The following is an 18,296-nucleotide window of genomic DNA, read 5'->3' as shown; positions in this document are numbered from 1 at the left end:
TTTGTTTTTATGCTGTCTTTGACTTCCCTCATCAGCCATGGATGCCTCATCGTCCTCTTAGCATGTTTCTTCTTCCTTGAGTTGAATTTCTGTTGTGCCTTTGAATAACTCTCAAAGATTCCTGCCATTGCCCTTCCCTGCTAGGGTCCCTTTCCAATCAACTCTGGCCAGCTCCTCCCTCATGTTTTAGTAGTTACCTCTGTTTAATTGCAATACCGTTACATCTGATTCCAGCTTCTCCGTCTCAAACTTCAAGGTAAATTCTATCATATTGTGGTCACTGCTCCCTAAGGGTTCCTTCACCATAAGTTCCCTCAGAAAGTCTGCCCCATTACACATCACCAAATCCAGAACTGCCTGTTCCCTAGTAGGCTCTGTCACAAGCTGCTCCAAAAAAAAACATCTTTCAGACATTCCACAAATTCCTTTCTTGGGATCTACTACCCACCTGATTTTCCCAGTCCACCTGCATATTGAAGTCCCCCATGATTATTGCAATATTGCCTTTTTTATATGCCCTTTCTATCTCCTGATTTATTTTCTACCCCATATTCTGACTACTGCTTTACATAACTCCCATCAGGGTCTTTTTACCTTTGCGATTCCTCAATTCTACCCACAGAGATTCTATGCCTTCTGATCATATATCACTTCTTGCTATTGATTTAACTTCATTCCTTACTAACAATGCAACACCACCCCCTTTGCCCATCTGCATGTTCTTCTGATAGGACACATATCCTTAGATATTTCGATCCCAGCCCTGATCCCCTTGCAGCCACGTCTCTGTGATGCCCACAATATCGTACCAGCTAATTTCAATGTGCACAACAAGCTCATTTACCTTGTTCCGTATACTGTGTGCATTTAGGTACAACACACTCAGTCCTGCATTGACCACCTCCCTTCTCATATTTGTCTCTTTTTTTGCTCTGCCTGAGGTTAGATTTCTGCCAACTTCTATACTCTCTGTTCTATTACATGATCTGGAAACTTTACCAGCCTCTCCTCAGCACTCAGCTCCATTAACCTGCACTTCTACCCTCTCCTTTAACTTTGATTTTCTAATTCTCCATACAATTGAACTCTCCCCCAAACTATTTTGTTTAAAACCCTATCTACAGCCCTAGTTGCATGATTTGCCAGAACTCTGGTCCCAACACGATTGAGATGAAGATTGACCCATCGGAACAGATCCCCTTTTCCACTATACTGGTGCCAATGTCCCATGAGTTCAAACCGATTCCTCCCACACCAATCTTTGAGCCACGCATTTAATTCCTTAATCTTATTGACCCAATGCCAATCAGCTCGTGTCTCAGGTAGTGATCCAGAGATTATTACCTTTTTGGTTCTGCTTTTTAATTTAGCTCCTAGCCCTTCATACTCCCTTAGCAGAATCTTTGTTCCTGTTCTACCTACGTACCTACGTGGACCGTGACAGCTGGATCTTCACCCTCCCACTCCAAGTTCCTCTGCAGTCCAGATGAGATATCCCAAACCCGAACACCATGCAGGCAACACAACTTCAGGTTTCTTGATCCTGATCACAGAGAACAGTGTCAATGCCCCTAACTATACTATCCCTAATTATGACTACATTTCTTTTCTCTCTGCCACTTGAGTGGCTCCCTGTACCACAGTGCTGTGGTCAGTTTGCTCATCCTCCCTGCAGTACCTGTTGCTGTCCACACAGGGAACAAGAGTCTCAAACCTTTTGGATCAGTTCAGGGATTGCTGCTCCTCAGCACTACCTCCTGGATCCCTCTACCTGCCTCACTTGCAGCCAAATTCAAGGTATTTAATCTAAGGGGTGTGACTGCCTCCTGGAACACAGATCAGCCTCGGAGACCAGCTGTTCACCATGAACTCAATTACAAAAACTCAGCTAGTCCTGAAAGCTGGAAGCATTGAAATTGAAACTAAACTTTGGCAGGCTTCTTAATGTATATGCAGCATCAAATTATCAATCACGCAAATCAAAAATCCAGGTTGTGACCGGCAGCACTATTTAGGAAAGTTTCCATTTTCAAAACAGCTGTAAAAATGAAAATGTTACTAAATTGTGCTCCACTCAGGGGATGTGTGTATGTAGAGGCCATATCCTATTTTTGATGAAGCTTCCCATTTCCCCTACTGAAAAAAAAGGGCATTACATGACAGCAGAAGAAAACAATGTGCATTGAGACTTTAACATTATAGACTGGGTCTTTTTCTGACTGGCAGCCAGCAACTAGTGGGATCCTGCAGGAATCTGTGCTAGGACTCCAACCGTTCACATTGTACATTAATGATTTGGAAAAGGGAACTGAATGTATTATCTCTGAATTTGCAGATGAAACAAAGCTGTGTGGGAGGGTGAGATGTGAGGAGGATGCAGGGATGCTTCAGTGTGATTTGGATCAGCCGAAAGTATAGGGGAAAGGGTGTTTTGTTGCAATTGTATAGGGCATTGGTGAGGCCACCCCTGGAGTATTGTGTACAGTTTTGACATCCTTGTCTGAGGAATGATGTCCTTGCTATAGAGGAAGTACATTGAAGGTTTACCAGGCTGATTCATGGGAAGGCAGGTCTGTCATATGAGGAGAGATTAAATCAATTAGGATTATATCCACTGGAGTTTAGAAGAGTGAGAGGGGATCTCATAGAAACTTATAACATTCTGACAGGGTTACACAGGGTAGATTCAGAAAGAATGTTCCCAATGTCGGAGGAGTCCAGAACTAGGGCTCGTAGTATGAGGATAAGGGGTAAAACTTTTAGAATTGAGGTGAGGAGAAATTTCTTCACCTTGAGGATGGTGAATGTGTGGAATTCACTACCACAGAATGTACTTGAGACCAAAACATTATCTGATTTCATGAAGATATCAGATGTAACTCTTGGGCATAAAGGGATCAAGGGGTATGGGTTGAAGGGGGGATTAGGATATTGAATTTGATGATCATCTGTGATCAAAATGAATGGTGAAGCAGACTCTAAGGGCTTAATGGCCTACTCCTGTTTCAAGTTTCTATGTTTCTAAGTTTCTAACCTGCTCACTGCCAGTCAGTTTTGGATTCTGCCAGATCATTCAGCTCCTAACCTGGCTACAGCCTTGTTTCAAATATAGACAAAAGAGCTGAATGCTAATGGTCAGATGAGAATGACTGCCCTTGACATCAAGGCCTCATCTGACCCTGTGTGGCACCAAGGAGCCCTCAGAAAACTGAAGTCAATGGTAATCGGGGGAAACTCTCCACTGGATGGAATCATATCTAGCACAAAGGAAGATGATCATTATTGTGGTTGGAGATCAATCATTCAGCTCCAAGACCTTTTCAGGAGTCCCTCAAGATAGTGTACTAGAGTTATCCATCTTCAGCTGCTTCATCAATGACCTTCTTTCCATCATTTGGTCAGAAGTGGGGAATGTTCATAGACAATACAGGAACAATCAAATGTAACAAGATGTTGACAATATTTGGGCTTGGGCTGACAAGTGACAAGTAACATTGGTGCACACAAGTTCCAGGCAATGGGCATCACCAACAAGAGAGGATCTACCTATCACCCTTTGACATTCAATGGCCGTACCACTGCTAATCTCCCACTATCAATATTTTGTCATTGACAGAAATTGAATTGGGCAAGCCATATAAATACTGTGGTGACAAGAATAAGACTAGGAATCCTACGGTAAGTGACTTACCTTCTGAATCCCCTAAAGCCTGTCAGCCATCTACAAGGCACAAGACAGGCATGTCCACTTTATTCTTTAGAAAGTAGGAAAGAGGAGTGACTTTATTAAGGTGCATAAGATCATGAGGGGGCATAAATAGGATGAATGAACAAAGTATTTTTCCCAAGGAAAGGGAATTGAAAACTAGAGGGTACAGGTTTAAGGTGAGAGGGGAAAGATTTAAAAGGATCCTGAGAAGCAACTTCTTCACAGAGAGAGTGGTGCATATATGGAATGAGCTGCCAGACAAAGTGGTTGAGGAAGGTACAGTAGCAACATTTAAAAAGAACTTGGACAAGTACATGAATGAGAAAGGATTAGAGGGATATGGGCCAAAAGTACAAAAATTGGCACTAACCGGGAGGGCACCATGGTCAGCATGGACCGGTTGGGCCGAGGGCCTGTTTCCATGCCGTATTACTATATGACTCTATGACTTTAACAAAGCGCATCACAGGAAAATTCTTTTTTTAAAAGTTGATGCCACATTAAGACAGGGCCCATAACTGGAACAGCAGCCAAAGCCTGTATGTTATAATGTTACTGGGTTGTGTGGAAATTATGACAAAGAACCACAACTCAAACAGTTTACAATAAGATCTTCAGCAGCTCTTACCAGTCATGCCTATACCCCTCCGCTACTGACATGTCACTTCCTGTGTGCAGGTCATGGCAATAGATACATGAATGCACATTCTACACACATGAAAACTTTAGACCTGTAACTTCTAAGCAAAGGAGCTCCCTCTGGAGCTGCCAGTCCAGAGGTAATCTCGAATGTATCTAATAGACATAGTGGTGTGGTTCTCCCTCCTGGGTCTCACTACATTGATTGGTACAAGATTGTACATGATATGGGATCTGATTACAAAACTGGTCATTAACAATAACCACAAGGAACATAACCACAGTGGCAATCCAAAATTGTTTTAGTTTGACACAGTTGGTGTCAAACCTTATGGGACAATTGGAAAAAGCAAAGATCCTTTTTGTATCCTGGCCAATATTCCTCGCTGAAACTGCACCACAAAATTTGTGGCCATTTGTTGAGTTCATGGGGCTATAACATGCGTAGGTTGGCTGCCATGTTTGCCTACAAATCAACAGTAACCACATTGGAAAAATAAATTCCTTGGTGATACCTTAAGGACACGAAAAGATATTCTTATAAATGTATATAATTCTCAGTGTCTAGTGCTACTAAAACACAACAAAGAATATGCTAAAACAGTTGATAGACTACCGATTATCAAATTAACTCTTTGGGAATGTACTTTTTCCTTTTCCTACAAATTGTTATGCTGTTCTGTTTTATACGGAACAATTAGATCTTTAATCTATTACACACCCAATCCCATATACACAGCACCCTTATCCTTGATAATTTTTTTGACATCCATCTCCAAATGCAAGGACACTTCACTGCAATATATGCACCTCCCCACTTTCTGATGCCAGTCAGCTCTGTAGCACTGTACATGCTTCAGTCAGTTCCTTATGTTCCAAACGGCACCTCTTTGCATTCTGGAACTCTCCTTCCAAATTTTGTCTTATCGTATCTCAGCCTTCTTTCAAAACTTCCTTGAAACTTGTCCCTTGAAACATTCTTTTCAGTCAGCCCTTCTACTCTCATTTTTTTCTGGACGTTACCATCACTTTTCTTTGAATGATCTTGCGTCACTTTGTCCGTGAGAAGTCCTACATACATGTGAACTGTTATTGCCTTCCGTACAAGGTAATGTTATTTTAAGGCATCTTGCCCAGAAGCACATTTTCTTGTGTGGCCATGGATAATTTGAAGAGTGGTTGCTAGCTCCAAGAGGAATTTAAACAAGAACACTTAAAAAGTTGTGAATAAGCCAATGTCTCACCAAAAAGACACCATCAAAACTTCACAGAACCACAAGCCAGACTCTGCATCTGACAGTCAAATTCTCTAGACAATGAGCAGCAATCAGAATTACTGAGCTAGGGAGTAAGCCACTTCTTAAAAATACGTGTTTGATGTTTCTGTTTATAATTAATGACAACATCAAACTTCCTTCGGAGTTCTGCCTTTGCCCCTGCCTCCATCCTGCCCTTATCTTTCCTCCTTTTCTCAAAGTGCCCACCTTATTGTGGTTGGAAAGACCCAGATCAAAATCCAATATCTCACCCACAGGATCATTTTTCATGTGTGAGTGCGACGCAGTAAATATCAACAGACTTAGTAAGTGTGAGAAATAGTACAGCCACGTCTGATTCTAATTTGACCTGACATTTATCTATACATGTAATTTCTACAGGATACTGGATAGCAATCATGGTAGGAAGTCTGGTAAATTATTTCTTCTCCATATTCCTCAGACCATACAGACAATAGCAATGCCTCCACCACAATTCCTATGAGATCAGCTCAACTCAACACAAACCAGTGATTGATCTTGGAGTTCTGGGAAGTATTTATTACCTGTTTGTTGAGAGATGAGAGACTGGGCAAATGTACAGTGCTACAGTCAGAAAGCGGTGAACAGTAATAACCTTGCTGAAGCATTCTTCTGAGTCACTGTCATAATCAACTGCTGATTACCACAAGAGCAGGTGTCTGAATGAATCACTGACATACAGTTCCCTCAAACACAGCAGTCAAGGTCTGGGACCTGAGTGCTAAAGTTTGTTTCAAGAATTTTGATTAGAAAGGTATGAGACAACATCCTAGCAAAAGATATCTTTCTCCCTTCTCTTTTTCTGTGCTCCCTTTCTTTCCCTCCAACTACTCCCTGCCTCATCTCCCTCTCTTCTTCATTCTTTTCAACTCTTTTCTTTCTTTCTCAAACTCATGACTTCTCCTTAGCTTTCCTGTTTCCTTCCTATTCTCAGTTTAGCTGCTTCCCTTTTTCCGTCTCTTGATCTCCTGTCCCTCCTTGTTTGTGTTTCCTTTTCCTTTTTGTTTAGCTTCTACCTCTCTCTCCCTTCCTATCTCCACCTGAGCACTTTTAATTGTTAAATTTATGAAGTTGTTCGCCTCCCAGGGGAATCCATTGAGCTATCAGGAACATGCTCCTAATTTTTTGTCTAATAATAAGGAAGTGCACCCATAACTTCTCAATACATGCTCTTGTTCCCATGGGCTCCAGAACACTAGGCAGTGTTGTGGCAGTAACCCATTGGTCCAGGCACTGATATTTACAGGACATGGGTTCAATCCCACCATGCCAACTGGTAGAATTTAAATTAAATGAACAAATCTGGAATTAAAAGCCAGTCAATAGTTGTAAAAACCTGTTTCATTCACAAATGCTCTTCAGGAAAGGAAACCTGTCTCATCTACATTTGGCTCCTGACTACAACAAGCCACTCAGTCACTCAGTTGTAACAAACAGCTACAAAGTTTGAAAGGAATGAAAACAGGGACCGCAGGATATTGAGCTAGATACCAGAAACAACATCATACCAAACCCTGTCAACCCTGTAAAGTCGCCTTATTGGCCTTGGGGGCTTGTGCCAAAATTGAGAAAGCTATCCCACTGACTAATCAAGCAACTAGCTGACACAATCATACTCACGGAATCATACCTTACAGGAAATGTACCAGATATCACCACTACTATCCCTGGATATGTCCTGTCCCACCAGCAGGACAGACCCAGCAGAGGTGGCTGCAACACAGTGATATACGGTGGGGAGGGAATTGTCCTGGGACTGTACAACATCATCTCTGGAACCTATGAATTCTCGAGGCATCAGGTCTAACATGGAAAAGGAAATCTCCTGCTTGTTAGCACCTGCCCACAGTTGATGAATCAGTAATCATCCAAGTCCAACAACACTTCAAAGAAGCATTGAAAATGGATAATAAGTGTTGGCCTAGCTAGCAATGCCCACATCTTGTGAATGAATAAAAAAATCCACCTGTTCTTGTATAGTGCCTCTGACATAATAAAACATCCCAAGGTATGCCATAGAGGCACTATAAAGTAAAATATAACACTACTTTGCACAAGGAGATATTAGAATAGGTGATCATATGTTTGGTGAAAGAAGAAAGTTTTAAGGTGAGTCATAAAGGTGGAAATTGAGACAGAGAGGTTCAGGGAGAAAATTCTAGAAGTTAGCTAATCAACAGTAGTATCACCACTGGTGAAGAGACTAAAATCTGTGATTTTTAAGAGGTCAGAATAATAGGAATGTTGATATCCCAAAGCCTTGTGGAACTGGAGGATGTGACACAGATAGAACATAGGACATAGAACGTTACAGTGCAACACAGGCCCTTTGACCCTCGATGTTGCGCCAACCTGTGAAATCAGTCTAAAGCCCATCTAACTTACATTATTCCAATATCATCCATATGTTTATCCAGTGACCATTTAAATGCCCTTAATGTTGGCGAGTCCACTACTGTTGCAGGATGGGCATTGCACACCTTTACTTCTCTCTGAGTAAAGAACCTACCTCTGACATCTGTCCTATATCTATCACTCTTCGATTTAAAACTATGTCCCCTCGTGCTAGCCATCACCATCTGAGGTAAAAGGCTCTCACTGTCCACCCTATCTAATCCTCTGATCATCTTGTATGTCTCTATTAAGTCACCTCTTAACCTTCTTCTCTCTAACGAAAACAGCCTCAAGTCCCTCAGCCTTTCCTCATAAGACCATCCCGCCATACCAGGCAACATCCTGGTAAATCTCCTCTGCACCCTTTCCAATGCTTCCACATCCTTCCTATAATGCGGCAACCAGACCTGTACACAATAGTGCAAATGCGGCCACACCAGAGTTTTCTACAGCTGCAACATGATCTCACGGCTTTGAAACTCAATCCCTCTACCAATAAAAGCTAACACAACGTACGTCTTCTTAACAACCTTATCAACCTTTCAGCGATCGATGCACATGGACACAGAGATCGCTCCGCTCAGCCACACTACTATGTATCTTTGCATTAGCCCAGTAATCTGTATTTCTGTTACTCCTTCCAAAGTGAATCACCTCACACTTTTCCACATTAAACTCCATTTGCCACCTCTCGGCCAAGTTCTGCAGCTTATCTATGTCCCTCTGTAACCTGCAATGTCCTTCCGCACCATCCACAACTCCACCGACTTTAGTATCATCCGCAAATTTACTAACCCATCCTTCTACGCCCTCATCCAGGTCGTTTATAAAAATGACAAACAGCAGTGGCCCCAAAACAGATCCTTGCGGTACACCACTAGAAACTGAACTCCAGGATGAACATTTCCCATCAACCACCACCCTCAAGGTAGGACCAGGGCTTGTAGGGACTTAAAAACAAGGATGAGAATTTCAAACATGAAGGCATTGTTTAAAGAGACTCTGGAAGGCAATGTAGGTCAGGGGGCATAGGGATGATGGGTGCAGTTGGTACAAGTTAGGAGACAGATGGCAGAGTTTTGGAACACCTCAAGTTAATGGAGTGTAGAACATAGGAGATGTGCTAAGAAAGCATTATGATACAAAGACCTGGAGGTAACAAAAACATGATTGAAGGTTTCCACAGGAGCAGCAGAACTGAAGAGATGTTACCAAGATGGAAATAAGTGGTCTTAGCAATGGTGCAAAAATGAGTTTGAAAATTCAACTCGGGATCAGATAAGACTAAGATGTTGCAAACAGTCTGTTTCAGCATCAGAACAATTGAGAGATGAAATCAATGGTGAGGGAACAGAGTTTGAGAAAGAAACCTGTCATCCCAATATTTCATAGGGTCATAGAATTCAACAGTGCTAGAGGAGGCCATTTGGCCCATCGAGTCTGCACTGATCACAATCCTACCCAGGTGCTATCCACATACATGCATTCACCTAGCTAGTGTCCCCTGACACTGAGAAGGAATTTAGCATGGCCAATCAACCTAACTCACACATCTTTGGGCTGTGGGAGGAAACCAGAGCATGCAGAGGAAGCCCATACAGACACAGGGAGAATGTGCAAACTCCATACAACAGTGACCCAAGCCAGGAATCGAACCCAGGTCCTTGCCACTGTGAGGCAACCATGCTAACCACTATGCCATCATGCCAGCCTTTTATTTAAAGGAGGAGGTTTCTGTTCACCCAGTACTGGCTGTTCCTTAAACAGTCTGACAATTTAGAAACATCCAGTGTTTCTACTGTTTTTACATTAAGATTAGGTATAGCTTAAAAAGATTACAAGGGGTTGAGAGAACTTAAGGTAGATATAGGAGGCATCAAATATTTTGTCACATTTGAAAAGGTGGCTACAAAGCTAATGTGGCCACAATACCATAGACTCTCACATTGAAAAGTGATTTGGGCGGGGAGGTTATGGATGGGTATTCTAGCCTTTCAGAAGACCAATCTTCAGATTACTAGATAGTTAAAGCTGCTGTACTTAATGTTTATGAAGTTGTCCAGGAAGCATTTCAGTTGAAATTTTAGACTTTAAAGAGACCAAAAAAAAATGTTGGTAGAATTTGTGAGGGAAAAAGAAATGCTGCGGGATCGATGTTTTTGATCACTAATGTTTGAATGCAATTTTAAGAATGTGAGGAAGCTAATGATAATGAAAGAATTTTAAAATAGCATCACAATAGCTATTAGGTTGCACTTGGAAGACTGGAATGTTTCTAAGTTTCTGTTTCCAGTGATGCCCAAGTCCCATGATTGAATAAAAATAATAAAAACTCCTTGCCTAACTGTAACCCAGTTGAGCGAAGAACTGACCCAATTGTTAGTACTCATGTATTGACCTCAGTAACAGATAGTACAGAAGCAACATAAGTGCCTACAAAATTGAAAACTAAGCATTGTCGGCTGAAAGGACTGAAACCACAAAGTGGTTTAGGAAGGTCAATGTTTGTGGGCACATGATTGACAAGTATATGCACATCAGGTACAGCAGCAGGGATCTATGCAAGTGGACTATTTACAAAAGAACTTTTCAAACTTGCAGAGGAGTTGAATGATATGGTTCATGAACAGCACTAAAATATTTGAATATTGGAACGAGCAATAAAAATCCAGTGCAAAGAAGTGTTTGACTGTTCTCAAAGAAAATTAAATAAGATCCCTTTTGTATGGGATCAGGAGAAACTACATGATCTTAAAATATTGAAAGATCATACTAAGCAGGAGTATGAAATCATCTTGTGTGAACATAAAAAACATCCCAATAGCATACTTGAAATAACTGAAAGAGATTTTTTGGTCAGAGGAGAAATGAATGGTTAATGCACAAAGATGCTGATTTGACCTTATTGTCTCAAAATGAGAGTTTATCATGTTTGAGTTTGGAAGAGGCAATTACGCTTACAAGTAAAAGAAGAAAAATTGGGCCATGGACTTTAGCAAAACCTCCTTTGCTGAATTGAAGATTGGAATATGGGGAAAAGCACTGAGTTATGGTAATTCTATCATTCTACTAATCCCTGCATGTTCGTGGAGAAGTAAAAAAACAGGACAATGCAAAAAGGCAGCTCGAATGACCTAATATGGAACATCATCATCTTACAGGTGTCTCATAAAGGAGGACATGGGAGAAGGATAGGGAAAAGATTCCAAACCAAGAAGAGAATGGGACATGGTCCAAAAATGTATTCCCAGGTGAGAGATGAATATTAAGGAATAGGAAATATTGGTTAAAAATAGAAGCAAAGCAATAGGTACCTATTACTTTGAATTCAGAAAAGAACTGCAGGCAGCACACTTTAAGTGAAGTAGGCACGAGAAAACCCTGAAGACTGGAGAAGGTTGGTGACTCTGTGCTACGGACAATTAGGGAAAAAGTACCCCTTAAGAGAATTGGTATTCTGCTTGGCACAACAAAGACCTGAAATTGCAAAGTGAAGCACAAATGCACTCAGAGGTCCAAGTGAAAAGACTCTCGGAAGGTGAAGTTGAAACTGTGAAGTGAATCACTGTTGAAGACTTCCAAATGGAAAGGACTTTTGAAGAGAATTCGAAGGCAAAATCTCTGATGTGGTATTTGGAATGTCTGTGAGAAAGATGAAGTATTAATGATTGGCTGGATCACAATGTGACAACATCTGAGTGGGTTGTTGAGAAATCCATGAAATCTGTTTTGGTTGCATCTGTCTTCCATTGTGAAGTGTGGTGAGTCTGACCACAATTTGCCTGTTAATTTACACGTACCCCATTGGCTGAATGTTAGACTATAAGACAGATGTTGAGAATTGTTTCATCTTTATGAACTTGAATGATAAAGTTTATTTTTGTTTATTCAAAACACATGGAATCTTGTGGCTTTATTTACTTAGTAAATGACATGACTCTCAAACTTTATCTATTTTCAACAAAACATTATTGATCCCTAACCAGATTTCCCCCCACATCCCGCGGTCTGGCCAAGGATCTTAACTGTTGCAACAAGTCTCTAATCTAGATTTAAAAATCAAGGGAGCAGAAAGTCTTTTGGATGAATCACACTGATGCTTTAAAACACAGTGAAATGAAATTGTAAAGGATTCCTGAAAGCAATTCCTTGTGCTTGGCTAACCATGTGTATCTCAAGGTGCCAAGAAATTTAAACATCTGTACTGTCAATCTACAGCCCTCACAAATAGTTCAGGGATATCTCAGAATCAAACAACTCTAGGTAATCCTTAAATATCCTTCAGGGGCAGCATGGTAGCACAGTGGTTAGCACTGCTGCCTCACAGAGCCAGGGACCCAGGTTGGGTCACTGTTTGCATGTTCTCCCTGTGTCTGGGTGGGTTTCCTCCAGATGCTCCTTTTCCTCCCACAGTCTGAAAGACATAGCTGGTTAGGTGTATTGGCCATGCTAAATTCTTCCTCGGTGTATCTGAACAGGCACCAGAGTATGTGACTAGAGTATTTACACAGTAACTTCATTGCAGGTTAATGTAAGCTTACCTGTGACATTAATAAATTTAAACTTAAGTTTAAGTATCTCCCTGCAACTGGCTCAAGAAATGAAGATGCCTGTATTACATCATCTTCCAGGTTACGTTCCTCCAAGAAAGCATTGGCAATGATGGACATTCACTGGATTCGCCTGTGATTACCTTGGCAAAATATTGAGGTGATTTACCGGTGCCTTCTGGTTGACCAAAAAACTCCCACTCTCTCTACCTGCCATAAGGTGCATTGGAAGGATTTACAGACTAATAATCAACTTTCTTGGCCTCAGTATGAATGTACCTTCCGTGGCCATTATGGCCTGATGTGGGACCTGAACCCAGAGTTTCTGGCTCAGAGGTAGTGACCCTACAACTGCACCACAAGAACTCACCAACATTGCATCACAAAATGGTATTTGCTATTCATTTGGCACTCCGTACTACCACTTATTAATGGCATCATATCCTGGGCTCCAACACCTAGAATCCCATTCTCCAAATGACAGAAGGAATCCATCCTCACATATTGCATCCAGCTCATGTAGTTATCTTAAGGAGCATGAATCCTCTTTGAAGGAAATATCAGCGAAAATTATCATTCTAGACCTTGGCAGTTTTGCAAGACCAGTATGTGCACAGACTGACCGCCCATTAAAAGTGCACCATTGGCTATAAAGAGCATGAAATATCTTGAGGCTATGAAATTAGCTACAAAATGTTTTTATTTCTTTTTACTTTGTATGACACTCTGAGCTGCTGGGAAATCAAACAAAACTGACCAATGTTATTGGAAAGGTCAAGATGCCATGAGATTTAAATGTCCAATTCTTTCAAAACATTTTTGCTGGCAATAGACTACTGAATCATGGAAATTTAAACCAGCACTAGAACAAGAAATAAAAGCTGGAAACCTAAATGTATGAGTAGATTATTAGTTCCATACTGTAGGAATTATGGAGTTAAAACTAAATGCATATCCTGTGCCAATGGAAGTAACTATCATGTTGTTTCTGCACCCGCTCTATCCCATTTCCCTCCCCCCCACCCCACAAAGATATAGGATGGAAGGAGAGCAAAGAGCTCAGAATATTTGAAAAACAAACTACAAACCTAGCTCATATTTTGCAATATGATTTATAACAAACTGGCTGCCAAGCAAGATGAGGAAAGCAATGGCAGTCTCAGATTCTGACACGCAAGACAATGATAGCAACAGCAATCACTGCAAAATTCAGACAAGACGGTTGGTGCAGCAACAGTAATGAAGAGTTGGTACACACGCCAATGAGTGACACACATTGTGGAGAGAGAAACAAAAAATAATAATGAGTAGGAGTAATGGAGATACAGTCGTTATAGCAATTACTGAAAGTCACAGAAACAACAAGATCAGCAGCAGTTACAGAAAATAATGGATGAATCATAGAATTGCTATGGCTCAGAAGGAGGCTATTTGGCCCATCTTGTCGGTACCAAAGCGCTGCAATGAACAACTCACCTATAACTCTTCTCCCGCCTTCTTTATTCCCTTTTGACTGCCTCAGTTGAACTTGCCTCCATCACACTCACAGCACCCAACTTTCCAGACCCCAACAAGAAAAGATTTTCTTCAAGTCACTATTGCTTCTTTTATCAGTTACCGTAAATCTGCATACTCTCATTCTTGATCCTTTCACAAGTGGGAACAGTTTCCCCTCATCTACCCTGTCCAGAAAGCTCATGATTTTGAATACTTCTTTCAAATCTTCTCTCAGCCTTCTTTTCTCGAAAGAAAACTGTTCTAACTTGTGCAATGTATCTTCATAACTGAAATTTCTCATTCCAGAAACCATTCTTGCAAATCTTAACTGCACTTTTCCCAATGTCTTCACATTCTTCCCAAAGTGTAGGGTCAAGAATTGGACACAATACTCTGCCTGAGCCTGAATTATGTAAGTTTAATATAATCTCCTTGCTGTTGTACTCTACGCTCCTATTTGTAAACCTCAGGATACTGTATGCTTTATTAACCACTCTCTCAACCTATATGCCACCTTCAGTGACATACACATCTATATCTCAAGGTCCCTCTGCTCCTACTCCCTTTTAGAATTGTATCTCCTATTTTATATTGTCTTTCCACAATCTTTCTACAGAAATGAACACCTTCACAGTACTCTGCACTGGAACTTCCTGAGCCAGCTTTCTGCCTGTTCCAACAACTTGTCTATTTCATAGTTCACACTGCTTCTGATTCTGTATCATCCACAAACTTTGAAATTTACTCTGTACATCAATGTCTAGATCATTAATATATATCAGGAAAAGCTTGGATCCCAACATTGACTCCTGGCGAAATCCACCACACCATTCCTCCAGCATGAAAAATCATCCATTAATCATTGCCCTCAGTTTCGTGTCACTCTGCCATTTCCACATCTATGTCCCTTTCATTCCATTAGCTATAAATTTCCTCACAAGTCTTTTGTGCAGCACTGTACCAAATGTTATTAGGAAGTCCAAGTACAGCACATCAACAGCATTACCCTCATCAACCCTCTCAGTTACCTTTTCAACAAATTCCCCCAAGTTAGTTTTCCATGATTTTCTCTTAATAAATCCATGCTGGTTCTCCTTAACTAACCCATATTTTCCATGTGACTATTAGCTTTGCCCTGAAGTATTGTTTCTAGAGGTTTCTCCACTACTGAAATTAAACTGACTGTAGCAGCTGGGCTTATCCTTACATTCTTTTTGTACAAGGTGTAACATTTGCAATTCTCCAATCCTCTTGCACCAACCATGAGTATAAGGAAGGCTTGAAAGTAAAGATACTTTCACAGTATCTTTGGGCGCATTGTGGTGCCTTATCAGCTTTAAGTATGGATAACCTATCCAATATCTCCTCCTTTTCAATTTTGAATAATTCTCGTGTCTGAATTACCATCTCTTTTACCATGACTGGATAGCATTTTCTTCCTCACTAAAGATGGAGGCAAAGTATTAATTTACTCCCTCAGTTTGGCCCTCTGCCTTTATGTGTACATTTCCTTTCTGGGCCTTCATCGTCCTTACTCCTTTTTTCATATTTTCACTAAGTATATGGCTATAACTTTGAGGTTCCCTTTCTAGAGACTGCAAGTTTAAAATTTATTTATTAGTGTCACAAGTAGACATACATTAATTCTGCAGTGAAGTTACTGTGATAATTCACTAGTTGTCTGTTTGGATATACTGAGGGAGAATTTAGCATGGCCAATGCACCTAACCAGCACATCTTTCGGACTGTGGGAGGAAACCGGAGCACCTGGAGGAAACCCTCACAGACACAGGGAGAATTTTAAGATTACGCACAGTGTCTCAAGCCAGGAATTGAATCCGAGTCCTTGGAATTGTGAGGCAGCAGTGCTGACCATCATGCCACTGTGCCAATGTGGCTGCAGTTGTGAAGATTGAGATTTGAGAAACATAAGGACAACTGCATTTGCTGCAAAAAGTGACAAACATAAGGACAGCAGTCACTCTTACACACAAAATGACAGGCTAGATGGCAAGAGCAAGTTTAACAGTGGAAAGTGACAGGTGAGACAATGGTACCATCTACAACCACAGAAAATAACCAACTTGTCCAGGAACAATTCTATTCTCCACTTCAAAGGATAGGTGTGAATATATCAAAGTAAAATTACTCATGGTTCCCACATGACGAATGTCAGAATAATTTCATCACACTAGACTGGAATATCCCTTTAACTATTTTACTGGGGGACTCTGGTTTCACTAGTGTTGTAGTTCCCTGGAAACAAGGGTGGGTAATTACCTCTATGCCGGAAATGAGAGTCAAAGGAGATGGAGAAGATATGAGACCTGAAGGAAAATTTATTCTAATTTTAATACGTTACAAAAGTTCAAAAGAGACAAGCAAGCGAGCAACACAACAGCATAAGAAATTCCTGTGAAGATTTTATCAGAGCATTGCTTGCAGGCCTGAATTCAGAAGTTGAAAAGAAACTTTTTTTTAAAAAAAGCAAGAGATCCAGAGTTATGATGGTGATGTAAATTTGGAAAGAGAGAGCTCCATGTCCTACATGCTGACTCGCTTGTCTCGGCAATGTTACTATGGAGAACAGCATGATTGTATCAGTCAATTCCATGCTGTGTAATGGGAGCTACTCTTACACGCTACCTAGTGGTTGAAATCAGAGCAGTATGGCAAAGGCATGTCAGCCCTTCAACTGACAATAATTGTGTTGCATGGAGACAAGAAAGATAGAAAATGTGTAAGTTTCACCCGTCTATTGTCAACATAACTTCCAGGCTACATTCAGTACATTTTAACTACTATTTTACCTTTGCTGTGGACAGCCATAAACTCATCTGAAATAAAGTCATTTATGAATTACAAACTCATCTTCACATAGAAGAATATTAACAATATTTCATGATTGTTCTGGATTCACACTTTACACATACTATGCCTCACCTTGGAGAGTTTAATGAGGCAATGGAAGGCGCTTGACTCTGAAACTAACCTATGCTGTACATGACTTTCAAAAACTCTGTATTGGCTTTGAGTACCTACATATATATGCAACTGTACAAATAAAGTTTAAATTGAGAACCATTAACATCCGTCACTTTAATCTACCTCATTCCAGAGTAGTAATGAATGCTTGTATGTTATGTAAGGCACAGTTTCAAAATGGTTAGCGCTGCTGCCTCACAGCGTCAAGGACTCAGCTTCGATTCTGGCTTTGGATGACTGTGTGGGTTTCCTCCAGGTGCTCTTGTTTCCTGTCATAGTCTAAAGATGCACAGGTTAGTTGGTTTGGCCACGCTAAATTGCCTCTTAGTGTTCAAAGATGTGTAGGTTAGGTGGATTACCATGGTGGATCCCATGGTACGGATAGGGCAGAGGGAAGGGCCTGGGAGGGACGCTCTTTCGGAGAGTTGGTGCAGACTCAATGGGCCAATGGTTTCTTTCTGCACTGTAGGGATTCTATGGTTCTGTGGCCAAGAGTTTGTGATACCACTAGAATGCAGCAGTATATAATCTTCAGCCAGTTGATTTCAGGAATATTGTAGGAGCAGAGGAGAGGGAGTGCATGTATCCTGTGGTGTATGTTATCTACAAGTGCTTGTGGGGAGTGTAAAGGCAGATTACTCTGCCTCAGTACCAAACCTTGGAGAGTTTTATGAAATTCTGTACAGAAAGCTTTGATTTGCATACAACCTATTCTATACCTGATCTTGGAGTATTTGATTGGACACTAGAGGGGACTTGACTCTGCAACTAACCCAGGCTGTACATCACGTTAAAACACTCAGTACTGACACTGAAAACCAAAATATAAAAAAGTTTCAGTTGAAGAGTATTGACCTTAATGTAAAAAATGTCAAAGTTAAAAGAATTCATGGGATTTTACCTGGCAGGAAGTACAGCCATCTTCATTGTCTTGGTTTTGACTGTCAAAATTGAGTAGGCAGCCGTGTGAACTTGTAATTCCAGTTCCCAATGTGTCCTGCTGTCCAAGATCTTCTGACACAATCACATCCAAGGTCTCGCCCATGATCATCGGGTGGTCCTCCTTGATGTGTATGTTGCTTAGATCTCTATGCTTTACCTGAAAGGTTTCTGCAGTCAAATCAGTATGTGCCTTAACACAGAATTCCTGATCAATATCATTGTTATTCAGGAAAAAAATGCATCTTTTGGAAAAGCAAATGACACTTGGTCTGTGCTTTACGA

The 18,296-nt window shown here is 40.9% G+C and overlaps 1 protein-coding gene across 2 annotated transcripts in view; it reads right to left on the bottom strand.

Annotated features, from left to right (window-relative positions):
- The window catches only part of stard8 (StAR related lipid transfer domain containing 8), a 198,531-nt gene that overhangs the window by 146,897 nt on the left and 33,338 nt on the right, over positions 1-18,296 (bottom strand). The window contains exon 1 of one of the 2 annotated variants that reach the window (XM_080187500.1): positions 17,974-18,127. The exons of the other annotated variant lie outside the window; for it this stretch is intronic. Coding sequence (XP_080043626.1) covers positions 17,974-18,123 — 150 coding nt within the window. The 5' untranslated portion in view covers positions 18,124-18,127. Of the gene's footprint in view, positions 1-17,973; positions 18,128-18,296 lie in introns of those variants that run through there. 2 annotated transcript variants of the gene reach the window in all.

This window comes from Carcharhinus amblyrhynchos, chromosome 4, assembly GCF_965287045.1.
Source record: "Carcharhinus amblyrhynchos chromosome 4, sCarAmb.v2.hapA, whole genome shotgun sequence".
NCBI classification, from domain to species: domain Eukaryota; kingdom Metazoa; phylum Chordata; class Chondrichthyes; order Carcharhiniformes; family Carcharhinidae; genus Carcharhinus; species Carcharhinus amblyrhynchos.
The sequence above is the reverse complement of the archived record's forward strand: the minus strand, read 5'-3'. Positions and strand labels throughout refer to the sequence as shown.